Source organism: Pseudoliparis swirei, chromosome 22 (assembly GCF_029220125.1).
Source record: "Pseudoliparis swirei isolate HS2019 ecotype Mariana Trench chromosome 22, NWPU_hadal_v1, whole genome shotgun sequence".
Lineage (NCBI taxonomy): Eukaryota > Metazoa > Chordata > Actinopteri > Perciformes > Liparidae > Pseudoliparis > Pseudoliparis swirei.
Window position 1 is genome coordinate 11,076,374 of NC_079409.1, and position 17,124 is coordinate 11,093,497.

General features: G+C 40.2%; 1 protein-coding gene across 4 annotated transcripts in view; it reads left to right on the plus strand.

Annotated features, from left to right (window-relative positions):
* Nucleotides 1-17,124, plus strand: part of LOC130212623 (dynein axonemal heavy chain 11) — a 37,814-nt gene that overhangs the window by 19,107 nt on the left and 1,583 nt on the right. For 3 of the 4 annotated variants that reach the window (XM_056443704.1, XM_056443706.1, XM_056443707.1), the window contains 28 exons: nt 76-199; nt 379-521; nt 1,899-2,060; nt 3,850-4,083; nt 4,252-4,398; nt 4,512-4,625; nt 4,712-4,855; nt 5,689-5,871; nt 5,985-6,086; nt 6,193-6,327; nt 7,611-7,784; nt 7,948-8,183; nt 8,378-8,500; nt 10,738-10,942; nt 11,078-11,242; nt 11,434-11,574; nt 11,853-12,023; nt 12,448-12,570; nt 12,712-12,905; nt 12,977-13,125; nt 13,205-13,332; nt 13,679-13,906; nt 14,014-14,205; nt 15,140-15,268; nt 15,965-16,207; nt 16,310-16,492; nt 16,588-16,703; nt 16,992-17,104. In XM_056443704.1, the coding sequence (XP_056299679.1) occupies nt 76-199; nt 379-521; nt 1,899-2,060; nt 3,850-4,083; nt 4,252-4,398; nt 4,512-4,625; nt 4,712-4,855; nt 5,689-5,871; nt 5,985-6,086; nt 6,193-6,327; nt 7,611-7,784; nt 7,948-8,183; nt 8,378-8,500; nt 10,738-10,942; nt 11,078-11,242; nt 11,434-11,574; nt 11,853-12,023; nt 12,448-12,570; nt 12,712-12,905; nt 12,977-13,125; nt 13,205-13,332; nt 13,679-13,906; nt 14,014-14,205; nt 15,140-15,268; nt 15,965-16,207; nt 16,310-16,492; nt 16,588-16,703; nt 16,992-17,104 (4,501 nt within the window). Of the gene's footprint in view, nt 1-75; nt 200-378; nt 522-1,898; nt 2,061-3,849; nt 4,084-4,251; nt 4,399-4,511; nt 4,626-4,711; nt 4,856-5,688; nt 5,872-5,984; nt 6,087-6,192; nt 6,328-7,610; nt 7,785-7,947; nt 8,184-8,377; nt 8,501-10,737; nt 10,943-11,077; nt 11,243-11,433; nt 11,575-11,852; nt 12,024-12,447; nt 12,571-12,711; nt 12,906-12,976; nt 13,126-13,204; nt 13,333-13,678; nt 13,907-13,988; nt 14,206-15,139; nt 15,269-15,964; nt 16,208-16,309; nt 16,493-16,587; nt 16,704-16,991; nt 17,105-17,124 lie in introns of those variants that run through there. The other variant, XM_056443705.1, reaches the window with a different exon arrangement.

The window sequence follows — 17,124 nt, forward strand, 5'->3', positions numbered from 1 at the left end:
TTGTGCACTCTTTATCTGTGTGAACATTATACAGTGTAGTTGCAGTCCATTCATGACACGTGTTGTTTTATTTAGATGGATCTGGCAGACTTGTTCCTGAAGACTGGAGTGAAGAACCAGCGCGTGGCTCTGCTCCTGACTGATTCACAGATACCTGATGAGCCATTTCTAGTCATTATTAATGATTTACTGGCATCAGGTTAGATCTCAACTCTACAGAAATCAGTCGGTGTCTTAGCTTTCGCTGCTTTAGAAAACATCATAAATTATCAAACTTGTTCAGTCTTTGAAATCATTCTGACATTATAACGTATAATGAGTGGATATTGATCATAACAGCGTGTCAGACTGTGACTATGATTGTGCCTTTCCCTCCAGGAGAAATTCCAGAGCTCTTCAGTGAGGAGGAGATTGAAGGTATTGTGTCTGGTGTGAGAGCGGAGGTCCGAGCCCTCGGACTGCTGGACAGCAGGGAGAACTGCTGGAGATTCTTCACTGACCGAGTTCGACTACAGCTCACGGTCTATTTTTTCAAATATTCCATCTAAAGAAATTATTATTCACCAGTGCTTCTAATGATGTATAATTGCTATTTCACTTCGGCAGATTTTGTCTTGACAATGTCTTTGAATATCTGTCACCACTGTTTTGGGATGCTGTCTTAGTGAGTGGCCTTAACATCGTATTGTTTCTTTTGGAGAGACTGTCACTTTTAGGAAAGAACCTTGCAGCTTCAAAATGCCTCAGTTTTAGAAAAAGCATTAGTTCTCTTAAGTTTGATCATTGTAGTTATTGAGGCTGGCCAAAGTGAACTTACAAGGGTCCACACAGTCAATTTATACATAACAATTATAACATGTTCCTTATAGCCTGCCGTAGACCCACCATTTGGTGGACCTCTTAATTAAAGATATTGCACTTTTTGAATTTACATAACTATTACATAGACAAATGTGTAATATAATGTGTTTTTATATATTGGAGCAACATCTATCTGCCCTTAACACAGCCACATGCTGTGCATTTTACTAGCCTAGAACTACTAACCATTAATAATTGTCTGTTTGTTATTGAAGTGGAAGACACAGAAAATTACTAAAACAACTTTAAACTAGAATGGGCACTCGGTAGAGTGCATACCTTCGCATATCACAAGATTGGGCATTGAATTATGAACATGTTGGCATTAGTTGCATGCCAATTGGATAAAAATTGACCGCGCTATGGTAAAAAGAAGATTTTGACCTATCCATGACCTTGACCTTTGACCCGATCGATCCCAAAATCTAATCAAATGGTCCCCGGATAATAACCAATCATCCCACCAAATTTCATGCGATTCGGTGTAAAACTTTTTTTGTTATGCGAATAACGCGCATACAAATAAATAAATAAATAAATACACGGCGATCAAAACATAACCTTCCGCATTTTCAATGCGAAGGTAAAAACAAATCAGATCAACGTTGTCTAAAAGGATTTTAATAGTGCCTTCATAGCCGATGTGCACAATCAGAAAGTATTAAGAAAATCTTACACATACTCTGTATAATATTTGAGCCACACAATTAAAAGCACAGCTGCTGTGAAGTGTTATTAAATATGTCTGACATGCGTTATTAAAAGAGCCAGACAAACTGGGGGGTTAAAAGGAAGGAAATTCTTGTCTCGGTACACATGTATGCCATCCAGTGCCACCGTCTGCTCCAGCCAACTGGGAATGTGGCTGCCTGTCAACATGCCAAGGCGATGGAAGTGGGGGCACAGAAGGCTGCCATCTATGTGTGGCTTTTCCCAAGTGCACTTGGCTAGTAATCTTGTCATGCTAAAGTATAAGTATGCATGTTTGTACAGACCTGTTTGTGTATGACTCTGTCTCCCTGCGGTCTTCTTTGTAGGTGGTACTGTGTTTGTCTCCCGTGGGCAGTACTCTTCGTGTTCGTGCCCGTCGATTCCCGGCCCTCGTACAATGCACCACTGTCGACTGGTTCCATCCTTGGACCTCAGAAGCTCTGCAGTCGGTCAGCTTCAGGTTTATCCAAGAGATTGAAGACATTGAGGTCAGCACTTTGAACCCAATTGCTTTATCTCACCATCTCTCTCATCCTCATTTTGAAATCTTGAAGGAAATGGTTATTGTGTGGCTCCCTGCTTTGTGTGAACTTTAACCAAATAACAGCATCAGCTGTCAGAGATGCATCCATAGGTGTGACATACAGTACAGTATCTTCCTTAAGTTTGCTTTGCACTCCCTTATATCAAACTGACTTTGATTTTAATGAACACCCTCTAATTACTACAGTGCAGCTGGATTAACTTTTCCATAGATCCTTCATTGTTAGTTCTCTGTTGAGGTACTGACAAATTGCTGAACACATGCCTGGAGACTCACAGTGAGTGCAGGCATACCATTGTTTTCCATCATAGCAGTGGAACGATCACAACCCAGGATCATTTATGTTAATGAGATAAGAGTGATTAAGCACATAATGACCCTCTAAGGAGGCACAGCTGTCACAACCAGGAAGTGTCATCACATGTGTGAACATGTGCCAGACTATTACTTTCCACTGTTTGTACATCTTACCATGTGTGGATGTTCTGTGGGTGTAGTACTGCTATGGTATTATTAGAGCATTAGTACTTTAGTAAGAGTTGTAGAGGCAACTTCAGCACTAATATTATTAGAAGTAGGAGGTGGAGTTGAGTAATGGTTGTAGCAGCAGCTGTAGTACATCAGTATTCCAGCATTCGGATAGTAATTAGAGCTGCAACGAGTAATCGATTAGTCGTTTTAGAGAAAATTAAACTGCAACTATTTGTAATAATCAAATAATTGTGTTTGTAAAGCAAAAATGCTTTTGCTGTCATCCCAGTTATAAAGACAAACAAAGATAAGATGTATGGAGAAACTACTCTTTCCACAATTTTCTGACATGTTAGACTAAGCGATTAATCGAAACAATATTCAGCAGATGAATCCATAAAGAAATTAATCATTAGTTGCAGCCCTGGTAGCAGTGGAGTTGTAGTAATAGAATGCTATTCAGAAGAGGAGTTAATCATTTCCTTTTTTTCATGGATTAAAAAATAACTTTGTGATCATTTTAGCTCAAGGGCATTAATCATAAAATATTTTTGAAAAGTTCAAACAAAAAAACATGTCACACATTAATGATTGTTTATATTCTTTGAGGTTGGGAAACAAGAAATTATCATTTATTTAAAGTACAAAATGTAAAACCCACTAATAGTTGTTCCACACGGCCAATCAATGAGAACTTCTTTCGCATCTCAACTGAACATAGCATGCTTTGTCAAAAGCATTATGTCAGATCTTAATTAATAATGATTTTTTTTCCCTCCTGGTTTCATGATCATTAACAATGGCGATTTGTGAGTTATGGTTAGGTTTGATCCTTGTGTTGTCTGCTCATTTGTTTTGCTTTAATTGATCGCTAACTGTATGATTAATAGAGGCTCTGTTTCATTGCTCACCATATGATGAATATCTAGTTGGAATGTAGTACAACAGCCTCTGTAGACAGTTTAGAAAGTTGGAGGACATCGGAGATAATGTAAACCGTGTGCATGTCTTACAAGCTCCATGTCAGTAGTCTAAACACATTATTTTCACAGAGGTTTCAAAGCCTAATCATTCCTGCTAGCTGCACCTAAATTTCAGATTGAGTAAGTCAGGGCCGGCCAAGTAAAATGGCAAAACTTGTAGATGAATTCAAAATTTATGAAGATAATATTTCAGTCCCCCATCAGGTTGGGGATGTTAAACTCTACTCAATTCAGCGCGCCCTGTTCTCCCCTCTCCCGCTTGTCTGTTTATTTTTACAGCCTGCCGTCCAGGAATCCATCAGTCTTTTCATGGCCTACGTTCACACCAGTGTCAACCAGGCAAGTGAAAAATACCAGCGCAATGAGAAGAGGTACAATTACACCACCCCCAAGAGCTTTCTCCAGCAAATCACTTTGTACACGCACCTTCTGGAGAAGAGCCGGGCTCAGCTCCAGCACAAGATGAACCGACTTGACAGCGGCCTTCAAAAACTCCAAACCACTGCCGTTCAGGTACACGTCTTTATTATATACTGTGAGGGTTTAAATTAGGGTTTGAGCTACAAGGTTGGGGTCGTAAAATTAGGAACTGTACTAGGCTTTGATTTAAACAGTGTGGGGTTTTCCCCTGACATTAAGTATATTACTGAAGTGTGTGTAATTGTTTTTTAAAAATTTTAGGTAGAAGATCTAAAAGCAAAATTGGCATCCCAAGAAGCTGAGTTAACCTTTAAAAATCAGAATATTGAAGCTTTAATTACAAAGACTGGACTGCAGACTGAGAGGGTTAGCAGCAAGAGAGAGGCTGCAGATGTCGAAGCACAAAAGGTGAGCTATCCTCTCACATTTTGTTTTTATTCACTTTTTGAAGTGCACTTATTGACATGCACTCTTCATACCACACCAAACACTAAATTCACTTTTTGTGATTTATTTTGCAGGTTTCTGTCATCCAGGCAGAAGTTTTTGTTAAACAGAAGGACTGTGAAAATGACCTAGATAAGGCAGAACCATCCCTGACAGCGGCTACAGCAGCACTGGACACCCTCAACAAAGTGCTACATTTTATCAAACAAGACACAAATCCATTAAATCTTCCGCTCATTCTAAAGACAATATGATGTTTATCATTCTTTTTTAGATGAATCTTACGGAGCTGAAGGCCTTTCCAAACCCTCCAGTGGCAGTTATCAATGTAGCAGCAGCTGTGATGGTTCTGCTAGCACCCCGGGGTCGAGTGCCTAAGGATCGGAGTTGGAAGGCGGCGCGGGCCTTCATGGGCAAGGTTAAGCTGTCATCATGTCCAACACATCTGCCTGATTAATGCCAATCTAATTTGTGTGTGGGCCTTGACCCTGGCCTTGGTCAGCATTTCTCCATTGCTCACATTACATCAGGATGGCTCTATGAATATGCTCACTCAGTAGGGGTGCAAGTGTGTCAACCTGCTTCTCAACCTCTCACCGCTATTAGTGCGAGTGTGGCCATAAAAAGATGTATTTGGATTTTTAAATGCATGCAGAATTTAGCACACGTTGAAGGTTGATTCTTTTCCAAAAGCATCTTGTGGTTTTTTTTAGTGGTTAATATGAATTATTTAATAGTTGTTGATTATTTTAAGTGTAAAAAATGTACATGCATCTTATACATCCCTTTTTAAATAGAAAATAAAAAAATAATATAAATGACAACATCATGCTAAAACGGTTATTTTTCACCTTTATCCTTAATGTCAGGTGTAGGCGGGCAGCAGGTGAAAAAAAAGAAAGGCCAGTGACATTTAATGGAGAGAATAATAATATATTTTCTAAAACCATTACATTCAAGATAATACATTTTGTATTTTACATACAAATCTAAATGACAATTAAGAGTTCCTCCAGTATCATTGCCAATGATTAAACTAATATTGGTCATACCAATTCCAGTAATACATTTCACACGACACCATATATTATATAATTAATATTTTACGCCTTGGAACTGCCTCTTGTAAACATGAGCATTAAGCTCTTTTGATTGGTCTGTTCTATCATTCTCATTTTCAGTTTTTTTAATACTGGCCCAAAATGCCGGTGGAATCATTAATGTATTCCATGTATTTGTGTTTACTGTCAGGTGGATGATTTCCTACAAGCCCTGGTATCGTATGACAAGGAGCATGTCCCTGAGGTCTGTCTGACTGTGGTAAAACAAGAGTATCTGAGAAACCCGGAGTTCCACCCTGATCTAGTTCAGACCAAATCTACAGCTGCAGCGGGTCTCTGTGCCTGGACTATTAACATAGTCCGATACTATGAGGTCAGGCAATTCCTTAAGATACGTTGTTGTTTTGATAAATGCTAACACAATCTTTTCTATATTTTCTGGACCAGAAGGTTTGTTTTTCATCGTATGCCTCCTTTTCTTTTCAGATTTATTGTGAGGTCATTCCAAAGAGGCATGCACTATCGCAAGCGAATGCGGATCTAGACACAGCAACAGCCAAAATGTTAGCGGTTCAAAAGAAATTGGCAGTGAGTGCATAGTTATTATTATACTTAATTAAGTCACTTAGTCTAAAAGCTAGATTATTTTAATGGTGTCTAATTTCCATCACTTCCTTTTAATTTGTTTCTCAAGGATCTTGATGCAACCCTCCAGTGCCTAACAACTCAGGTTGAAAGGGCTACAATTGAGAAAATCAGTTGTCAGGAGGAAGTGATGCGTTCCAACCAGACCATCGAGCTGGCCAACCGACTGGTTAAGGGCTTAGAGGTAAACATAGAGAGATAAAAGGGTTTGTTGGAATCATTGGGGCTGACTTGGCATTGAGTAAATTGTCAATTTGCGGGAGGCATGCATGGAGAGGTGCTGGTAATCGAATTGCATCAGCAATCTGGCCTCAAAGGTGTTATGTCCGGGCCAGCGAGCCTGACAGTTGTTTGAGTAGATCGGTCAAAGGGAGATTTTTACAGCCTGGCCCAGCAGCATACTAGGGACTTGTGAGACAGGTAGAGAGGGCTGGACCCAGGAAACACATGGCTGAACTCGGCAACTGGCGGACTGAATGGTATCCAAATAGAGAACGGAAGAGAGATGGCCATCATTCTGTTCTCAGGCAGTGCAGTAGACAGGTTGTGTGTACAGAATGTGTGTGTTTACTGTATAAGTAAGTTGTATACATGGGATGTGTGTGTGTTTTTGTGTGTGTGTGTGTGTGTGTGTTTTACAAATAAGAAAAACTATCAGGGGTAAGTTGTGAAATATGAATATATGGAATATATCAATGTTGAATGTTGCATATTTGTATAATGTGTTGAATATGTATACAACTCTTATGCAATCCTGTGCATGCCTTAGCCAGGCTACAGGATCTATTATATTTATGGATACTAATATCAAATAAAAGATGGCCATTATAGTGGCCATTTTGTACGTTTCATTATTGCAGAAAATAAATGTGGTTTGCATGGAATAGCTTGGCTTTTAAGCATATCAAGATAAATGTTTTGTCTTTATGGCATTGACCTGGAAGCAATAGTGTTCAGACTAATAAATCAGGCCGTCTATATTTAATCATTAACTTGCCTCAACAGCTGTTGGAAATTAACAATGTCTCAGCCGAGACTGAGTGATATTACAGGCAATCCATAATGCATTAGAGTAAAATTATAGTGATTTTTAACTGTCTGAGAATTTATTATGTGACATATTCTAGATCCACAGCCCCTTGTAAGAGAATGCCATGCTTGATTTATTGTTGTAGTGCTGTCACAGTCATAGTATTGAAGGTTTGAATGAATGTTAAATTGATGCAGAGTGAATCTACAGCCACACATTCAAAGCTATGTTAAGGGATTGTCATTGTAAGCTTTACTGCTTTCATCTTCTTAATTTGTACAATAGATGTAGTGGAAGGTTGCCAAGCACGTCCATGTCCCTGCAGTGTAGATTTCTTGCTTAGATCTCATCTTCAGATGGGCTGAAATGCCAAGGTTTCTTGGGTGTCTCCTGTGTATTTTATAAATGATATTAAAGACTTGTCTCTTGTCTTGCAGTCGGAGAAGAAGCGCTGGTCCCAGGCAATCGTTGAATATGAAAAACAACAGAAAACCCTGTGTGGTGATGTCCTTATCACTTCAGCATTCGTCTCCTACATGGGTTACTTTACCAGGCAGTACCGTGTGGAGCTCCTTCACAATGCATGGATACCGTTCCTTCAGTCTCAGAAGGTACGGCTAGTGTTGCAACAGTTTGGTTTTGTTTAGACTGCAGTTGTTTAGAAAGTCAAATCTTTTCTCTCTACAAACATCCACAGCGTCTATGAACTGGAGCTCATCATACTGCCTCCAGTTTTTCAACTATAGTGACATCATTCCTCTGTTTGCATTCCAGGTCTCTGTGCCCATGACAGAAGGCCTGGATCCAATCCTCATGCTTACAGATGATGCCACTGTGGCTGCCTGGCATAACCAGGGCCTGCCAAATGACAGGATGTCCACCGAGAATGCTTCCATCCTGACCACCAGTGAGCGTTGGCCGCTCATCATCGACCCGCAGCAGCAGGGCATCAAGTGGATCAGAAACCGGCTCGGGCCAGAGCTGAGGGTGGTGCAGCTGGGACAGAAAGGGTGAGAAGGGGCTCTGATTGCAGTTAAAGCACCTTTAATTATGTTAGTTTGTATCGTCTGTTCTTTCTGTTAATCTGTATTGAGACTAAAACCTTTCCCTTTACCGACATCCATTAGGGACTGCTAATAGAAGCATATAAATGGGAAATTCCCTCAACGTTTGTTTCACTTTTGTTTGTTTTTTTGTTCCATAGGTATCTCGATGTGATTGAACAAGCCCTTGTTTCTGGGGATACAGTTCTGATAGAGAATCTGCTGGAAAAGGTAGACCCGGTCTTGGAGCCTCTGCTGTGTAGAAACACAACGAAGAGAGGACGGTTAGTACTCAAACATTACATTTAGAATAAAACAAATACACATACAAAGCATTAAACCAGCTCTCCAACAGTACATGTTTTGTTTTGTTAGATGGATTAACCATTGGACTCTTACACACCAAACACCTTTTAATCAATATACAGTTTTTGTATCCCTGCTGATCCACCAGTCGATATTCCCACAACTCGTCCCAGTGGGTCTGTGGTGATAGAAAATAGCAGCAGATTTGCCAGATGGTTGAATCTCACTGAGCATTGAAACACTAGTAAGACATGACTGAATGCATTATTATTGCCCGCTCTTTAGATTATAAATGAATTTGCAGCACGTGTTCTGAATCCTTGAGGCCAACATATTGATTGGCCCCTCAAGACGGGTGATAGATGTATACTCGTGTGTTCATATTCTTTAGGTGTGATGAATATTGACCAGCCAAACCTCAGTGTAAAAGCTGAATTAAGGACAGTCATGGTTATGTATAAGGACTCCTGTCTCCCACAAAAAGATGGCCTGTATCACACTAAATGCTGTGGTCCTCCATTATTATTATAATAATTCAGCTTCAATAATTTCATTTAGCTAATCTGGGATTTGCTAGAATTTGTCTGCATACTTTTTTGGGGGGAAACAGAATAATAACATGACTGAATGAACTTGACACTCTACGATGACACATTGCATCTTGATTGTTTAAAATTGCAGCATTAGGTCATTTTGTATCATTTAATTATGAACAAGGCTTTACACTAATGCCACTTGACTTTAAAATGTTTACTTGTTTACATGCTCTCTAAACTGGCACTTGTTTTAAACACCCTGCATTTGTTGAATCTATCCGATGTCAAACCTGATGTTCAAACATGACAGTATAACCAGAAAACACCTGATATTGACTTCCTGCTTTCACTTCCCTCTCAACAAAGTCGACATCTTTCTTGTTCTGATCTATGTATGACCATGAATATTGAATATCTTAACACATGTTCATTGAACTTCTTCTGAAATCCTGTCTATTCAGACTTAACAATTCATCATAGTAAATCTGATTATAAGTTTATCCCGTGTAGATGACCCACACACTTGTTTCTGTCGATGATTAATACAACCTGCTGGTGCAGCCATGATGGATCTGGTGGAGATCCACAGCTGAAGTTCATTAATAATTGGAATGTTGTAGAGTGTGAAGTAATGAATACTAATTATTCCTTTCATGGCTGACGGAAGACTACAAGCCAATCCATCAGCAAAGACTTTAATTTGGTGGAGTAATGGTTCTATCAATAGTATATTAATTCTGGCTTGTGAAGATATAGAGTTGAACCAGATCCAGGCCATGAGGAACCCGTGCTGTAAAAATTGGGGCCTTGCCTGACATCTAAGGGTGTAATTAGGGAAAAATGAAAAGCCACCAAGTTCGTCAAGCCATCACTAATTTAATTGTAATGCAGGAACAGATAAAAACTGGCTGCTGTGGTGATGATATTTCCTCATTTTTAATGATTGGCATTTGGAGCCTGCGTGAACTTCTTTCCTCTGTCGAGGTTCCAATGCATGGACGTGAGAGGTCGATGGGCTCAGATGAAGAAGGACAACAACAGCTTTCAAGATAGATCTTGTGTGCACTGCCGCAGTTCAAGTACTCTCGAGGATCATCATCATATAATCATTCAATCATAAGTGAAATCACCTGCACTGGTGATATTTCTAATCAGTCAACTTCCAATCATCATTAATGTTCCCCTTTCTCACTTTGAAAGTTTATTGATGACAAGATAAAGCCAACAAGAGCAAATCTCACTCTGCAGCCGTTTCTTGCATTAAGATTTTTTTCTTTGTTCTTGACAGACAGAGAATAAGACTTTTACAACTTGGAAAAAAAGTTCACTCTTGACCTTGAAAGTAATAGTTTGATTAAACGATGCAAACTCAAATCCCATTGGCTAACTTTTTCTGAATCTTTTAACCAGCAGGTTTACTGTCGTAGCTCAGTAGCTGTTATGATTTTCTCCTTAATACTTCTCCTGTCCATGCAGCTTTCACAGTTAGGCAGAAATACATTCATACACTTACTTATTAGCAGAAATACATTCATACACTTACTTATTTCTTTGAAGATGAAGAACATGGTTTGAAACCTAGAAAAAAGCTAATGAGTTGACCCTGAGTTTGAATTGTTTTGTCAAATAGATATACTGTTCATTAAAGTGTTTTCTTATTGTACTCTCCCGTTTTCAAGGTATATTCGAATTGGGGACAAAGAGTGTGAATACAACAGTAACTTTCAACTCATCATCCACACCAAATTGGATAATCCCCATTTCCCTCCTGAGCTCCAGGCCCAGACCACCCTCATCAACTTCACAGTGACTCCTGTGGGCCTGGAGGAGCAGCTGCTGGGACAGGTGGTGTCCCGGGAGAGGCCGGACCTGGAGGCCCTAAAGGTGAATTAGGAATTTTAGTAAACGTAGACCGTTAAGCCTGCAGTGAAGCATTTCTTTTAATGATTTGTCCATGCAAAACCTCCATCCTTAATACTAAACGAAACATTCTGAATTGTTTTGTGGACGTTTCCCAAGATGGAGCTGACCACGCAGCAAAACCACTTCAAGATTGAGCTTAAGAGGCTGGAGGATGACTTGTTGAGTCGCCTCTCTGCAGCACATGGTCATTTTCTGGGTGACATTTCTCTGGTGGAGCAACTGGAGAACACCAAAAGCACAGCCGCTCACATTCAGTGCAAGGTGAGGTGATCGGGTCCTATCAGTGGTGCATGTGTCTTTTTGTCTTCCAAGTATTTTTCACACAACACGAAGCGCCTCCATGTTTCTTGCATTTTCTCCAAATGATGTGTAGTTAGGAATATTTGTAATGAGATGGTTTTGGAGCTTGACTGAGAGCCTAATAGCTCATTTTGTGAAATTGGAACACACAGGTGGTGGAGGCCAGAGAGAACGAGACAGAGATCAACGAGGCACGAGAACTTTACCGCCCAGCGGCTGAGAGAGCGTCACTCCTCTTCTTCATTATCAATGACCTCAGCAAGATTAACCTCATGTACCAGTTTTCTCTCAAGGTGAAACCTTTACCTCTAAATTACTCCCGGGGGGACACGTTAGGGGATAAACAATGCTCAGAGTTCTTTTAACAATGATGTATTGTAATATATATATTGTTTTTTGTAATTGTTATTTCTTTTGGTAATTAATATTTTAGGCACAGTCGCCTTAAACCTGCGCTTCAAAAGTTCAGCCTTTGTTGTGTTTAGCTGTCTATCCGATGCAGAGCTGCGGGTCCTGTCTCTATGTATGTATTACTTATCAGATCACTGTCCTCCCTTTGGTTGCATTCCAGACCTTTAACTCCGTGTTTAACAAAGCAATGGAGCGTGCCGAATGGGACGAGGATGTGAGGACCAGAGTACACACCCTCACTGAGGCCATCACCTATTCTGTATTCCTGTACTGCAGCCAGGGCCTGTTTGAGAGAGACAAGTTAACCTTCTTGTCACACACTGCCTTCCAGGTGAGGAACTCAGGGCCGCCTCAAAGGTGGGGCCTCCTGTCATCCTCATCAATCAAAGTAATGTTCTGCCCCCACATTAACTTCAATTAAAAGCAGTCTGCAGGACCATACGCTGCTATTGATTACCTCTCACACCATGCTCCATGGCTGCTGCTCAGACAGTTGGTTCTGACAAGGGGGTTGGTTCTGATGGCATAATGCAATTATCTGTCATTGCAGCCAACTGTTTTCATCTTAGAAATGTTGCTGCTCTGAAGGCTGTCCTTCATGTGGCTATTTTACATTCAGAAGCACTTATTCAGCCTGTGAGTTCATACAATCCCTTTGCCAGAGTTTCTTTTGTAGTCTTCAATTATTGTGGAAATTATTTAAAAAATCAATACGACATGGATCGTTACAAACTGCTCCTTGTACTTCCCCTCAGATTCTGCTCAAGCGGGGCCTGATTGATGCTCAGGAATTTGACTTCCTTCTGCGCTTCCACGTGGAAGCTTGCAAAGTTAGTCCTGTGTCCTTCCTCTCCCTGCAGGCATGGGGAGCCATTAAGGTATGGCCACGGCTATTTACCTGTGTGATATAACATGTTAATTAGTCATATAATGATTATTGTTAGCCATCAGATCATCACTACACACACTATTCCACCACTTAGAGAGGTCTTATGAGCTTTGTTATTATTTGGTTATAGACTATTTCAACCATGGAGAACTTCAATGGACTGGACAAAGACATCGAGAGCTCGCCGAAGCGCTGGAGAAAGATCGTTGAGTCCAGTTGTCCTGAAAAGGAAATACTTCCCCAGGACTGGAAGAATAAAAGTTCTTTACAGAAGCTTATTATCTTTAAAGCACTTCGCCCCGATAGGATGACCTATACATTAAGGTAATGACCAAAGAACATTTGTATTTCTAATTGCTGTATATCACTGACATATTTACTATGTTTCCTGGCAGGAACTTTGTGGAGGAGAGCATGGGAACAAAATATGTGGATGCTGCCAGGCTGGAATTTGATCAATTGTATGAGGACAGTGGCCCCTCAACCCCTGTATTCTTCATCCTCTCACCTGGAGTGGACCCACTGAAAGATGTAGAAAAACTAGGTACTGTGTATATTGTTGGTTATTGGTAGATTCTGATCACTTAGTCGGGATAATTCATCTAAATTGTCTGTCTGTGCAGGATTGAAGCTGGGATTCTCCATTGAGCAGAGCACTTTACACAACATCTCCCTGGGACAGGGGCAGGAAGAGGTAGCGGAAAGGGTTCTGAGTAATGCCTCTAAACATGGACATTGGGTCATTCTGCAGGTAGGAAGCGGTACTATTCAGTGAATAGGCACATGTAGTCCCTGCATGCTGCTTTTCCAGAAAGCCTGTAATGCACCTAATGACATTATCTCACCCCCTGAGCGAGGAAATGAACTCAATTTGGCTCAATAAAAAACATAATTGGCTAAATCAGTTCCATAAATGCCTCATTTTAAAGGGAGAAGCCTGCAGCCATGTGAGTCAGTGAAGGCTCTCTTACTAATTCAGAAAAACATCAAGACATTTTTTGAGCACGAAGCTTTCACGAATGGACAAAAATATAATTTAAAAAGGTATCAATGTATGACATAATCTGCCTAATCTTTATGCAATTTTCATTGTTTAGAATGTACACCTGGTGGCTCGATGGCTGCCCGCTCTTGATGCTCTTCTCGAGACAGCAGCGGTTGGCAGTCACCCAAACTACAGGGTGTTCATCACTGGGGAACCAGCGCCTAGCCCCGAGCAGCACGTCATCCCCAGAGGCATGCTGGAGAATGCCATCAAAATCACCAATGAGCCCCCCACTGGCATGAATGCCAGTCTGCACGCAGCCCTCAACAACTTCAGTCAAGTGTGTTGAACATTTCAAATCATTTCTCAAAATGTGCAATATTTGATTAAAAGAAAAAATCGATGTAATTCGCTGTCATCAGTATTTCTTACTCTCTCTCTTCCCAGGACACTCTGGATATGTGCTCGAGAGAACAGGAGTTCAACTCCATGTTCTTCTCCGTCTGCTTCTTTCATGCTTGTGTTACGGAGCGCCGTAAATTTGGTCCCCGGGGGTGGAACCATAACTACCCCTTCAGCACTGGAGACCTCGTCATCTCAGCCAGTGTCTTGTACAACTACTTAGAGGCCAACACTAAAGTAATTTTTACCACTATTTAAAAAAAAAAATACATTTCACATGTCCTATTTATATTTTATTCATATTGATAATGTTATAAGTAAAACTTTTTATTTGTTTTCAAAACTTTCTTAAGCTGTGTACAAGTATAATGGATTTGCATTAATGTTGGACTGCGAGGTTGAATTCCAGGTCATCTTTTGTTTCAATGTTTTTTGTGAGAAATGTTCAGTCCTATCTTTTTCATATTTTTGTCTGTTCTAACTATGAACACGCAACCTATAATTTAGCTTTATTTCACAAAGGAAACACAAATCCATTCTTGTAGGTGCTGAACACCTCACAACTCCTAATGCATTGTTCTTAGAACTCTTATTACTCTGGTCACAACCAATTATGTCTCCTCGGTATTCTGTCCTCCAAAAACGAATGTCCTTCATTATGTTAACCAAACAGTAACCTGTATGTGCGTATACAGAGAATTCATTAGGAGGGCAATGAAGCGTTATCCTAAATGTAATTACATGCAGCCAATGTGACAGTTCACAATGCTACATAAGTGATCACTGCAATTAGAGCTGATGAAGGAAGCAATTTGCAAAACAATACAGGTACAAATGATTGTAAACCTCCAGCTTTTGTAATTTGTTATGAATCACAGATCCTTTTCTTCCTCCTTCACCCTCTCGGATCATAATCTACCACTGAGGAACACATCCTCCTGTCATACATGAGATCAGTGTGTGTGTAAAGAAACACGTTTTTGTTACATTTTCCCTACTGTTATTATTATAATGGAGCTCATTTGGGAGGAGATCATACTTGTTGCTTGAAGTTCCAAAAGAAGAATGAAATAACAGAACTAATAGATTTAACAGAATCCTAATTATTGAAATACTTCATTGTGCTTATATTTGCATTGTCACATCAGTCTACAGATTACGTTTATTATAGTCCATGCAGGTGCCCTGGGAGGACCTGTGTTATCTTTTTGGGGAGATCATGTATGGAGGACACATTACGGATGCCTGGGATCGAAGACTGTGTCAGACTTATCTACAAGAGTTCATGCATCCAAAAATGGTAAGTCATGTTCATGTTGTAAGAGGAAACTATTCATTTATCTATTTGTTGTGTTTTCTCTCAACGCAACTATTGCTAGATAATTATATTTTAACTGGATTTAATATTGAATATTCAAGATTTTAAAAATCCCAGCTTGTGAAGTTGCATATACTGAACACTCAACTCCTGGTCACATTTAATGTTACTGTGTCAAATAGTTAAGACAATCTACAAACTTGTTTTGAATGACCTGCTGGTGTTCAGGTAAAGGGGGCCCTCTGGGGATGTAAACATAAACTGCAGCATTGCACTCAAAGTGTTTGGTATTGTTGATGTTTCAACCCTCACTTGGGTGATGTAATCTTTCTGTGTGCCATATTTGTCTACCAGCTGCTGCATGCCACACTACTATAAGCATTATTAAATATTTAGTGATATATTCTTCAATCAGAATGTATTTGTTGACCGATCAGCCCTCTGCCAGTTCATGGTTACTCCCAAACTAACAGCTCCTGTTACCACATACAGTGTGGGCAATCAGACTTCAGCACTGTGGGCTTGTGTTACTTTACATCGTACGAAACTCAAAACACCGGCTGAGTTTGGTTTGCAAGATTTGTGAGGGTAGTTTAAGTTGAATATTTGTCGTTGTCAGCAGTTTTGCTTTATGTTAAATTGTGTTTTTTAAATCTTTGCTTTCTCTATATTTCCTAGTTTGAAGGGGAGCTCTTTCTGTGTCCTGGGTTCCTATCACCTCCATTCATGGACTACAGTGGTTACCACAGTTATATTGACGAGCATGTCCCATCTGAGAACCCCACTCTGTATGGTCTACATCCAAATGCGGAGCTCGAGTGCCTCACTGTCACTTCAGACAACCTCTTCAGGACTCTGCTGGAACTGCAGCCACAGGACTCCTCCAGAGGGGAAGGGTCTGCCCAGAGCTCAGAGGAGAAGGTGTGGAGGAGAGAGAATCATTACTGGGGGGGGGGAAAAGCAGCTGAGAATACATTAACCTTCCAACATAAATAACCTAACTATGTATATTATATTGGTCAGGTCAAGTCTGTCATTCAAGATATCCTTGACAAGCTTCCTGAGGAGTACAACATGGCGGAGATGACCACAAAGACAACAGAGCGGAGCCCCTACATCTCAGTCTGTCTCCAGGAGTGTGAACGCATGAATCTTCTGCTAGCAGAAATAAGGAAGTCCCTTAATGTGCTGGATCTTGGCCTAAAGGTGCAGTCTACTGTGATGTATATACTAAATAAATCAATAGATTTTTTTAAATCAACAGTCCGATTCTATAAAATTGAGGATTTCTTTGTCCACAGGGAGAACTCACTATTTCCTCCAGCATGGAGACTCTGCAGTCGGCCCTGTTCAACGACTCCGTTCCAGATTCCTGGGTCCGACTGGCTCAACCCTCGACTAAAACACTGGCCCAATGGTAGCTACTGCTTTCTAATAACATTGTATTGTATTTTTACTCAACTTGGAGTTTAATACCTCCTTTTTATTATGCTTTTCGTGTTTCCCCGTCATACACTGCACTTATGACATGCTGACTTTTTTTATTGGATTTCAATACATTTTTAATAATGTCTTCAAACTTGAAGCCAATACATATATATATATATATATATATATATAATAGGATGAGCATTGTAGACTCATTGTAAAGGCTTCAAGAAATGACATACCTTGTTGTTAATTGTTTAATGTTTGTTTTATCAAGGTTTAATGATATAATGTGTAGCTGTCGAGAGTTGGACAGCTGGACTCAAGACTTAGTTCTTCCTGCAGTGGTTTGGCTCTCCGGACTCTTCTACCCACAGTCTTTCCTCACTGGTGAGATCACAACCCTTCCA